General features: G+C 35.2%; 1 protein-coding gene across 1 annotated transcript; it reads left to right on the plus strand.

The window, feature by feature from the left end:
• The first annotated feature begins 4614 nt into the window (after positions 1 to 4614).
• Positions 4615 to 11957, plus strand: LOC125878526 (glycine dehydrogenase (decarboxylating), mitochondrial). The gene is made up of 15 exons (XM_049559801.1): positions 4615 to 6014; positions 6327 to 6572; positions 6659 to 6736; positions 6822 to 6922; positions 7000 to 7195; positions 7278 to 7403; positions 8116 to 8301; positions 8376 to 8489; positions 9409 to 9561; positions 9757 to 9945; positions 10118 to 10195; positions 10287 to 10412; positions 10516 to 10614; positions 10718 to 10835; positions 11655 to 11957. The coding sequence occupies exons 1-15, from the start codon at positions 4809 to 4811 to the stop codon at positions 11744 to 11746; spliced, it is 3108 nt and encodes a 1035-aa protein (XP_049415758.1). The 5' UTR covers positions 4615 to 4808; the 3' UTR covers positions 11747 to 11957.
• Positions 11958 to 12293: the final 336 nt, after the last annotated feature.

A 12293-nucleotide genomic window follows, 5' to 3' on the forward strand; every position in this document is an offset into this window, starting at 1 on the left:
TTTATATAAACAAAATGAACTATATAAATAAAAATTAAAAAAAAATTATCTCCAGCATAAAAAGAAGTTAAATGGAAAAGTAGATAGTTGAAGAAATTGAATAAATAAGTAAAGTAGATAAAGAAAAAATGGGGTTGAAGAGAAGACAAAGAAAACAATTAGTGGAATAGGTTGTTAACGATAAAAATGACGAATACTGACATTAAAAAGGATTTCCACACGTTTTAAAAGGTGAATAATTTCATTAATCTGTTTAGTTAGCATTTTGTGCTTAAATGATTATTTAAAAATGGAGTTGGAGGATGAAAACAAAATAAGATTGAGTTGGAGTGTCAAAATGAAATTTATAAACAAGTTAATAGGAAACAATATTTTATCTACCTCCATAAGAAAGTGATAAAATCTGCAAACAACAATTTATCCTATTCAGATCTCACTTAATGAAATTTTACTGAATATGCTATTATATATTATTTATAAACAAGTTAAATATGTGTTTGACTTTACAAAAATGAAGTTCTCTAATATAAAAAAAACACAAAATTAAAAACAAATAATTGAGCTTGATTTATATGTATTCACTTTTTTCATTATTGTACCAACTCCAAGAGAAAAAAAGATTCTTATGGTACACTGATTCTTGATTTCAGTAATTCACCTTCCAATAAATAACAAGAATCTAGCAATAAAATACTCCTGATAAATTTATTTTAAAATTGAATAGGGAAAGTTCATCCGTTAGATCTGAATGTCACCCACCCCCAAACACTTGATCAACGGCCTACGTAAATCGATATCTAACTGCCGACCCCACTTACCAAATTTTATAGGACCATTCACCAACCCTTATACTTCTAGGAAACTATATTACTTCCTCCGTTTCATATTAGTCGGTCTTAAAAAATGATAAATAAGTAGATTGCATCGATTGAATAATTGTAAATAAATTAATTATATAATAGATTAGAAGAATATGATTATATGTTTTCCTTTAGAAATCATTTCATTTCACTCTTATTAATTGCAGTTATTTCCCAAAGTGGAAAGATCTATATTTTAGGAAGAATATGATTATATGTTTTTCTTTAGAAGATTTTTATTCAACAAATCCTATTCTTTTCTTTCTCATTATATAATAATGTAAAAGTTCATTCTTTTTTAAGAAACAAGGAACTAATGATTCCATGGAAAAATCACAAATGTTTGCCGAGAACAGTTTTCAACAAGAATATTTCTAATGATTTCTTGAAAAATGTGCATATTTTTAACGGAGAAGGCCTAAAATATCCTTATACTATTTAAATCGTTATAAAAATATCCTTCGTTAACCTATTGGCCACGAAATATCCTTGGGTTAAGTGTTAACCTTTGTGGCCCTGTTTTACCCTTATCACAAACAGTTATATTAATTATCCTTCTCATTTAATACATGGCACGATCTGATTCGTTAGAAAAAATAATTAACTAAAACTAATTAAACCCAATTCAAACTCGGATTCACCAAAAAAAGAAAAACATCGACCCAACTAAATTGAGCTTCTTCAGAATGTGTATGGCAATTCACGAGACTATCATGAGTTAAAAAGGAAATGGTTGTGTTGAGTATGAGACAATTGAGCATGTTTACCTCAGTATCAAATTATGGCTCAAAGTGTAGGACTTACCTTTTGGATTGTCAACTTGATGAAATATCTAAATGATCAATTTTCTCCTTTAGAATAATTGGGTTTTTGATTGGGTTGGTTTTTTTTTTGGGTGAATCCGGAATTGGATTGGGTTTAATTAGTTTAGTTTTAGTTAGTTAATTTTCTAACGAATCAGATCGTGCCACGTATTAAATGAGAAGGCTAATCAATTTAACTAACATAATCATTTGTGATAAGGGTATAAAAGGGCCGGAAAGGTTGACCCCATGGGTATTTTGTGTCCAATAGGTTAATGAAGGACATTTTTGTACCAATTACAGTAGTTTTAAGGGTATTTTAGACCCTTCTCTGTATTTTTAATAATGAATTTGATGTAAATATCCGATATAATTAAGTTTGTATACGATAAAATTCACGTTCGGCAAACAGACAAATCAAACTTTGACATGTGGTTGCATCAAAACCACAGAATTGTGGATCATACTTACCTCAACTCTAGAAAATCTCGAATCGTCCCCCCCCCNCCCCCCCCCCCCCCCCACCCGACATGGCTTATATTGATATTGCATCGATACTATCAAAGTCGCTCTGTAATCAGGTAGCCTATATGACCTCTCTTTCAAAAAGTAGTCACTTTACCACTGGAGCATCATCATAATAGTCTTAGGGCAGATCATCAACAGTCAATCACGAATCTAGTATCGGTCTGCCCCCAATTAGCCTTGAGTCCAACACCAGGACTCAAAAAACGTGCTACTAAGTAGCCTTTTCAGAACTAATGTGCATTCCTTTTAACACTTAGGCGTAGAATTGACTTTTTGACATATAAAAGAGGCCCAAGGAAGGCATTGAAAACTCACTCTGAAGATATATCAAGTTCTTTTTTGGCATAGCATGGATATAGTTTAACTTGACCTTAACTAAAAATTACTTCAATTTTGAGTATGCATACCTTAATTTATCTCTATTGTGTTAATTGAACATTCCCACAAAATGATCATCTAAATACCTTTAAAATTTATGTATCACATCAGAGTCGGTTATTCACAAGACATAATGAGACGAGCTGAAATATTTAGTTATTAATTGAGATCAAGTTAAAGCATCCAGACATACATTCTTAAAGTTGAAGAGGTTAATTACCATCTAACATCAAACTTTTAGTGTCTTTTGTGTATGCCATATGTTTTTAGGATTCTAATGGAAGAAGGAAACTCATCTTTTCCTCTCTTGTATTTTCCTTCTCCTTTTGAGCAATTTAGAAGAAAATAAATTTGATAGACTTTTACAAAATTCTATTGATAACTAAAATGGTGATTTTTTTCAATAAAAAAATCTTTTCTGAGGTCGGATACCTCTGTGTGAAGAAGTAACTACCACTTAGATACCATTCACATTCACTTCAATTCAACATTAAGTATAATTCATATGATATTTTCTTATTGTGAATCAATCAATAAAATCTTAAGATCTTTCACAAATTTCATAGTAATAATTCTTCTGTTTATTGTTCCACTTGGAGTGATAATATCCACTTAGAATTTCCATGTGTCAATATTTACTTCCACACATATCTCCATATATATGGGAAAAAGGTAATAATGATCTTTGGCTTCAAGTGTAAAATTGTGAGGTAATGGATCAAGATAAGCAACAAGTGTTGTATACTTTGCCAACCCACAAACAATCCAATCCAAACCATCAAAATCTTCCTAAACTATTGACAATTTTCAGGCTTTGGTTTTATTGAACTATTTACTACAACCATTTCTAAAAAGGAAAATAAAATAAAAGAAAGAAAAATCTTTCAATTTATATCCATTGAAATCCAATCCAACCCCCATGCATTCCCTTCCATACAAATTTCACCTCATCAAAAACATACTTGGAGTATTTTTTTTCTCTCATTATTTTTGAGAGATCCACTAAGAAAAAAGAAAAAAACACTAAACACTCTGTAGGGATGGTTGTTACATATTTGTTTTATAATGTATTATATTATTTTAATAAATATAATATTTAAATAGATTGTATCTTTCTCGAATACTACATAATGCCATACATCAACAATTAGAATGATAATTATATACAAAAAGTCGGATACAAGAAAGAACTACTATAAAAAGGTAGGATAAAGAATGAAATAAAGTAGGGCTGCCTATCGGTCGGTTTGGTTTTAAAGTTTATCAGTTCGACTTATCGGTTATCGATTTGTAAACATGCTAAATCATTATAAAATCATTGAGATATTGCCTTATCGGTTATTCATCGTTATCGGTTTTACCGTTAAGAACTGTTACAAAAAAATAATTAAAAATCACTTAGAAATAAGGTGACAAACCAAATGAACCATGCACATGAGTTGACATATTGCATCTTGCTCAAAAGCAAACACAATCACACTGTAGAAAAATCGAGAGTTTGAGACAGTCAAAAATAAAAGTACGAAACTAAACTCTAAATCAAAGACTTTATATACCAAACAATATAAATATAATTATTTAATTTACTATCGGGTTACCAATCAACTCGTGAAGAATAAACCTCAAACCGTTAAGAATCGATAATCATATAATAAAAAAAATCAAAACCATTACCGAAACCACCAAACCAATAACTCATTATCGATTTTGATTTTGAACAACCCAAAAAATTAAATTATTATATAATAAATAAAGAAGATAACAACGCTACCACACCAAATGAATAATACACAAAATTAGACTTCTCATCGTTATCTAACAATGAATTTAAACCTACGGAATAACAAGGTGTAAAACTACTGGTTGATAGAAAAACAAGATCCAAAAATCTACTGTTTTTTTCCTCCAAATTGCTGCCTAGTGTCACTCCACTCTTCACCCACCACCACCAGATCTAGTAATTCCCAAGAAAAAATTATATAATTATGGCTTATGGGGGCAGATAAATATAAAAGGATTACCTTGCTGTGTATAAACAAGGTATCCTCAACCTCAACAACCCATTACCACCACCCACTTTTTTTTATTTGTTCCATAAATAAACCATACACACACAATCAAATATAAATAGTGAAAAACCAAAGCTTTTAGCTTTGTCAACTTTTCTCAATCTTCATCCCTTTCTAGGGGTGTTTCTTGAATTTTCCTTTACAAATCTTGAAAACCTTGAAAAGAAATAATGGAGCGTGCTAGAAAATTGGCAAACAGAGCAATTCTGAAACGTTTGGTTTCACAATCAAAACAGAGTCGTTCTAATGAAATCCCATCATCATCATTATACAGGCCTTCAAGGTATGTATCTTCATTGTCACCATACACATTTCAGGCTAGAAATAATGCAAAATCTTTTAATACCCAACAAGCTAGATCAATTTCTGTTGAGGCTTTGAAACCAAGTGACACATTCCCACGCCGACATAACTCAGCCACCCCTGAAGAACAAACAAAAATGGCTGAGTTTTGTGGGTTTCAAAGCCTGGATGCACTTATTGATGCTACTGTACCTCAATCGATTCGTAGCGAATCGATGAAGTTACCTAAGTTTGATGGTGGATTGACTGAGTCACAGATGATTGAGCATATGCAGAAATTGGCATCTAAGAATAAGGTTAATAAGTCATATATTGGGATGGGGTATTATAATACTTATGTACCACCTGTTATATTGAGGAATCTTTTGGAGAATCCTGCTTGGTATACTCAGTATACTCCTTATCAGGCTGAGATTTCGCAGGGACGTCTTGAGTCCTTGCTGAATTATCAGACCATGATTACGGATCTTACTGGTTTGCCAATGTCTAATGCATCTTTACTAGATGAAGGGACCGCGGCAGCTGAGGCTATGGCTATGTGTAACAATATTCTTAAGGGGAAAAAGAAAACTTTCCTTATTGCTAGCAATTGTCACCCTCAGACTATTGATATTTGTAAGACTAGAGCTGATGGATTTGATCTTAAGGTGGTCACTGTAGATCTTAAGGATATTGATTATAAGTCTGGTGATGTTTGTGGGGTACTAGTTCAGTATCCGGGGACCGAAGGTGAAATCTTGGATTATGGGGAGTTTATTAAGAATGCACATGCTCATGGAGTGAAGGTTGTTATGGCATCTGATCTTTTGGCCTTGACAATGTTGAAACCACCTGGTGAACTTGGAGCAGATATTGTTGTTGGTTCTGCTCAAAGGTTTGGAGTGCCTATGGGTTATGGAGGCCCTCATGCAGCTTTCTTGGCAACTTCTCAAGAATACAAGAGAATGATGCCTGGAAGAATTATTGGTGTCAGTGTTGATTCAACAGGGAAACCTGCTCTGCGTATGGCAATGCAGACTAGGGAACAACACATCCGCAGGGACAAGGCTACGAGTAACATTTGCACAGCACAGGTACCGAGTGAACTACTGTTTTCACTAACATCTATGCTATACCTTTATTTATGTCTCCTAGATTCTCTATTACACGACATTTTTATATTGTGGTAGTAGTAAATATTTTAACTTGTTTGAAAAATGTTTACTTTCTGCTTGTATACAATGTTTTGTCTGGACATGAGCAGTGAGGAATAAAAACAAATCAAAATCTCATTTTCTTGCAAGAGATTATCTAACTCTCACATGTGCATTGGAAGGGGCTGATACATGACACTATGCACTTTAGTTTCTTTTATTGGCTTATGAAATTGTCCTTTTATTATGCAGGCTTTGCTTGCCAACATGGCTGCCATGTATGCTGTCTATCATGGACCTGAGGGGCTAAAAACCATTGGCCAACGTGTTCATGGTCTTGCTGGAACATTTTCTGCTGGTCTCAAAAAGCTAGGAACAGTAGAAGTTCAGGATCTTCCATTCTTTGACACTGTGAAGGTGAAGTGTTCTGATGCAAAGGCAATTGCTGATGTTGCTAACAAGAATGACATTAACTTGCGGATTGTGGACAACAACACTGTAAGTCTAGCTAATTTTTATTTTAAACTTATTGATACTCCTAAATTTATGTTATGATTAAGTGTACCCCCTTTTTATTTCTCCAGATAACTGTATCTTTTGATGAAACTACTACCCTAGAAGATGTGGACGATCTATTTAAAGTTTTTGCCTTGGGAAAGCCAGTGAGTATCATTACTCCCCTATCCATGCTGCTGGTAGCAACTCAATGTATACATAGTGTATTCTTATCTTTGATGCTGTTAATAGGTCCCATTCACTGCTCAATCAATTGCACAAGAGGTCGAGAACCTGATTCCTTCTGGACTTACAAGGGAGACTCCATTTTTGACTCACCAAATATTCAACTCGTAAGGCCTCCTTCAATGGTTAACCATCTTTATCCTGTAACGTTAGTGCTAGTTTAATTACTACATTGATGATTTAGGTACCATACTGAGCACGAGTTGCTGAGATACCTCCATAAGCTGCAATCAAAGGATCTCTCCTTGTGCCATAGCATGATTCCTTTGGGCTCCTGCACAATGAAATTGAATGCCACGACAGAGATGATGCCGGTGACATGGCCTAGCTTCGCAAATATTCACCCTTTTGCACCCACTGAACAGGCAGCTGGCTATCAGGTTGCTACTGCTTAGATGCATTGCTGCTTGCAAACTGCAGAAAGAGAAGAACTAATCAAGACTGTTACATGCTTTCTTGCAGGAAATGTTCGACGATTTAGGCGCCCTATTGTGTACAATTACAGGTTTTGATTCCTTCTCCTTGCAGCCTAATGCTGGTGCTGCTGGAGAATATGCTGGATTGATGGTTATTCGTGCATATCATATGGTACTCCTTAAATCTAAATGAATAGTTTGCTTTCGGATTTGATTTAAGCTCTCTTAATACCTAGCTAATACTTACAAGATTAAGGTTCCTAATGAACTTAATTAATATTGTATTTGTGAAACGTTTGAAGAGACAAATTGGTGGGAAAATACTGCACATGCTTTTACTATTTTTATCAAACACCGTTCCTTTTATAGTCTGTTATATTAGAAAAAAACGTTTCCCCTTTTACTCATCCATTTCAGCAAATCAGGAGATATATATTATCTACTTCCAATATTACCCTTATCATAAGTAACTACATAAAGTATTAGTAGTCAAATTTAGATTTCCAAAGCATAGTTATTATGGGTAATTTAGTAAAACAAATCCTTAAATTATTCCTTAAGTGGAGTGTCAAGTCAATAGAGGACTAGTAAGGGAACGGAGGGAGTATTAGGGAAAATCACCTGTTGATCACCCATTCTTTGTGAAGATCTTTACTTCCATCTAGTTACTACTTGACATCTATTATCCTTCATGGAGTTGTAGAAGGCTATAGAATTTTAATCTTCCAAGAACGCTTGATGTACCATAATGGGATGCTAATGGCCATAGGATTATATTTTTTGTTTTTAATTATCAGATTCTTCTCCTTGTTTACATCCTTAACCATAAATTAGACTCTGTAAAGCTTTCGGCTAGTGTAATTAAATTTTGAGTTTTGTTGCAGTCAAGGGGTGACCATCACCGCAATGTATGCATCATTCCTGTATCAGCACATGGAACAAATCCTGCAAGTGCTGCAATGTGTGGGATGAAAATTGTTGCTGTCGGGACAGATGCAAAAGGAAACATTAATATTGAAGAGTTGAGGAAGGCTGCTGAGGCAAATAAGGAGAACCTTGCTGCTCTCATGGTAAATCATGTGCTACTATTTTCTGACACCTTTCTGTATTGGTTGTATTTACTTAAGTCTTGATCAAATTTCAGGTTACATACCCATCAACACATGGAGTGTATGAGGAAGGAATTGATGAGATATGTAAGATTATCCATGACAATGGTGGTCAGGTGTACATGGACGGGGCTAACATGAATGCACAGGTAATTACCTCCTATCAACTCCTAACCTCTCATGCTGTAACTTTTCTTCCTCAGATTTACAGCTTATTAGTCTAGAGCGTATAAACTGGGATGTAAACATTTCATCATTTCAAATTCTTGTAGATTTTTTTTTTTTTTTTTTTTTTTTTTGACAAGGGAAACCCGCAGCCGCTACCCTTTGGGTGCGCACAGGGTAAAACCCCCGCTCCTATGCAATAGCTCGCAAACCACATAGGAGAGGTAACCCACACTAGGCAAGCCTGGTGCGACGAGCTCGACCTAGAAGGCAAGTTTCCCTTGCTTTCGCTGGCAAGGGGTTTCGAACTTGAGACCTCCAACATGGAAGTCCCAAGCTCAAACCACTGGGCCACCCCGAAGGGTCTTGTAGATTTTACTTGTCATTGAGCCTGCGTAGTGATCATTTTATCTCTATAAATTCTAGCTCAACAATTTTGAAGTCAGACCTTATATCTTAAGAAAGGGATGTCTAATGAACCTCAAATTTTCCTTTCTATCCTTTTCTTCCTCTTCTTCTTTACTCCTGGATGATTTGATAGTTGTCCCACATGATGTATGAGCTAGTGTGATTTGCTGTAGTTTAGTTTTCTCTGACTTTTGTGAGTCATACTACGTCCTGTGCGGTCAAATCTGAAGCTCTCTTCTCTTGATTGGTTACCTTGGTTTAAAGGTTTTATCAGGTGCTTGGCTGGTGGTCAACTTTCTGGACAATATGACATCTGTTTTTTTTAACTTATGCATACTACCTTTCTTCTATTTACTCCTCAATTACATCATCAAAATTTAGTTTTAGTTCAGCTAATGACTACACCACTTTGTTGTTGGCTCTTTCCTCTTTTTGATGGGGGCGTAGATGCAGGTGTTGTACAGTCTTTTCATTCATTGCTATTTTTTCTTACAGGTTGGTTTGACAAGCCCTGGCTTTATTGGTGCTGATGTTTGTCATCTAAATCTCCATAAAACATTCTGCATTCCTCATGGTGGAGGAGGTCCCGGAATGGGTCCAATTGGAGTGAAGAAGCACTTGGCACCATATTTGCCATCACACCCTGTGGTATGTCCTTGATAACACCAATTACTTCACTACATAACACTCTCTAGGTCCTGGTACCTCGTTCTTTGTTAGATTTATGTTTCTTAAAAATAATATTGTGATTATCAAACTTGCAAATATTTATCAATTCATCGGCCTGGGATTTTGTTTTATCTTTCTTGTTTAGTTTTCTTAATCATTGTGATTCTCCTGAAGGTACCAACTGGAGGGATCCCATCCCCCAACAAGAGTGAGCCACTTGGTGCTATATCTGCTGCACCCTGGGGTTCAGCACTTATTTTGCCGATTTCATATACCTACATTGCCATGATGGGGTCTAAGGGACTTACAGATGCATCAAAGATAGCTATCCTGAGCGCAAACTACATGGCGAAGCGTTTGGAGGTCTTTGTTCTATTATGTCTCATATTCTATTTGAGTTGAATTTTCTGCTTTTCTGTTTCTCGGGCTTGCTATGCCTGTCTTAATTCATCATAGTTGAAAAAGTTTGTCCTGCAACAAGTGTTCAATTTGGGTGTTCTGCTTAGCTGATCATATTTTCTGCTTTGATCAACAGAAGCACTACCCAGTCCTCTTCCGAGGTGTCAATGGAACATGTGCCCATGAGTTTATCATTGACCTGAGGGGCTTTAAGGTAGTTTCTTTTTTGAATCATTTCCGATTCACTTCCTTTTTTACTGGTTGTTAATAGTGTACTAAATCTTGTGCGAGTCTTCACCTTTCAGAACACTGCTGGGATAGAACCTGAAGATGTTGCTAAACGTCTTATTGACTACGGATTTCATGGACCTACAATGTCTTGGCCAGTTCCTGGTACACTTATGATTGAACCTACTGAAAGTGAAAGCAAGGTATAATACAAGGATGCATATTGTATGATACAGGAAAAAGTTTCAGTAGTACACAGTATAGTATTTTTATTTGGTGGTCCTGAAGTAGCTGTGTATTATGCAGGCGGAACTAGACAGGTTTTGTGATGCACTCATCTCCATCAGAGAAGAAATTGCTCAGATTGAGAAAGGGAATGTTGATATTAACAACAATGTTCTCAAGGTATATATGTGTTATTTTTTTCTTGTAAATTAGTTTTAAATGAAACATTTGGTGTTTGTACTGTTGCATAAATCAGGGATATTAACCAAGACTTGTTTTGCAGGGGGCTCCTCATCCACCATCAATGCTCATGGCAGATGCATGGACAAAACCATATTCTCGGGAATATGCTGCATACCCTGCTCCCTGGCTAAGGAGTGCCAAATTCTGGCCAACTACAGGTCTTTACCATCTCTATTACAACTCCAATTTTAAACCTACAAACTTGACGTTAGCTAAATTCTGAAGTAATAGATTTTTTTCCTCTTTAGCGATACATTGAAATGTAGAGGTGTTCAGCAAAACATATACTTTACTGGTCAACGCATTTTCAAAACTTCCGAAACATACTAGCAACCACTACTGAAATTATGTCCTTAAATTTTAAACATCCAATCTTATACCTACATACACAATGTTTTTTTCCTTCTCGTTAATTATACAAAAATTTCATTTGAAAATTCATTAGTTTTCACGTAATCATACTACATAATGACAGCCTCTAGACTACTAGCAACTGAGGACATGCAGGGAACTTTCTCTTTCCATGTCCTATTACAACGGAACTGCTCTAAAAAGGCCGTTTTCTATCAAATCTTTTGTACTTGAAATTAGAATATCTGTTTTACGCGCACGTGTTAGAAGAGAAAATGTATTCTTTCTGTCTCTGTTTGTCGCATAGGGTTCTCATCATGAATATAATGAATCTGTAGAACTTAGGAAGAAGATATTTGCAAGTTCATATGAATAAGATGATTGAAAGAAGCTCAAGAGTATCTGCTGAAATCTACAATTCTCGCATTTAATGACTATATTGCAATACTGCTTTTTATTGAACCAGACCTTAGTGGGATTTCACTGAGTATGTTGTTGTAAACTATACATTTGTATTTATTATGTTCTTAATGAGTGTGAAATGAGCTAAAACAACTTTTTAAAAGGGGACAAAGGGAGTCTTATATCTTGGTATTGACAATAATCTACTTGTGATTGCATTTCAGGACGAGTGGACAATGTGTATGGAGATCGCAACCTGATCTGCACCCTTCTTCCAGTGTCAGAAATGGCTGAAGAAAAAGCTGCAACTGCTTAAGCCTCAACTGTTTCAGTGGTCATAAGTTCCTTTACAAAGCATGAAATCACCTTCTTCGTGGATGATCTTGTTGTACATACAAGTTTCATATTCATATACTTGGTGGTAGCTGATGACTTTCATCTTCTTGCCATTTTGATGAAAAGCTGCTATATTAACAGATCATGTTGATCATTGCAGCTCACTTGTTGTAATCATCAATTCCTCTCTTTCTCCAATCTATCTCTCTTTCATCACCTATGTTGTGCAGATTCTTCATTTCTCTTGACATACTTGTGCCTAACGGATGTGACTAGAGTGTGGGTACTTCATGTGATTTTTCTCAAAATATACCAAAATTTAGCAAAAAATATTTTCATGCAACTGAATTGGATACATACCTGTGAATGAGTCTAAGCAACATAGTTTATGACGATGCATCACATACTCAACCAGCGCCGTCTCAACCCCTAGGCCACTAAAGCCACCGCTTGGGGCTTCATATTTTTAGGTGCCCCATTTTTAATTATTTTTTAACCTATAAATATTATTTTTAAAAAAATTATAT

Source organism: Solanum stenotomum, chromosome 10 (genome assembly GCF_019186545.1).
Source record: "Solanum stenotomum isolate F172 chromosome 10, ASM1918654v1, whole genome shotgun sequence".
NCBI lineage: Eukaryota > Viridiplantae > Streptophyta > Magnoliopsida > Solanales > Solanaceae > Solanum > Solanum stenotomum.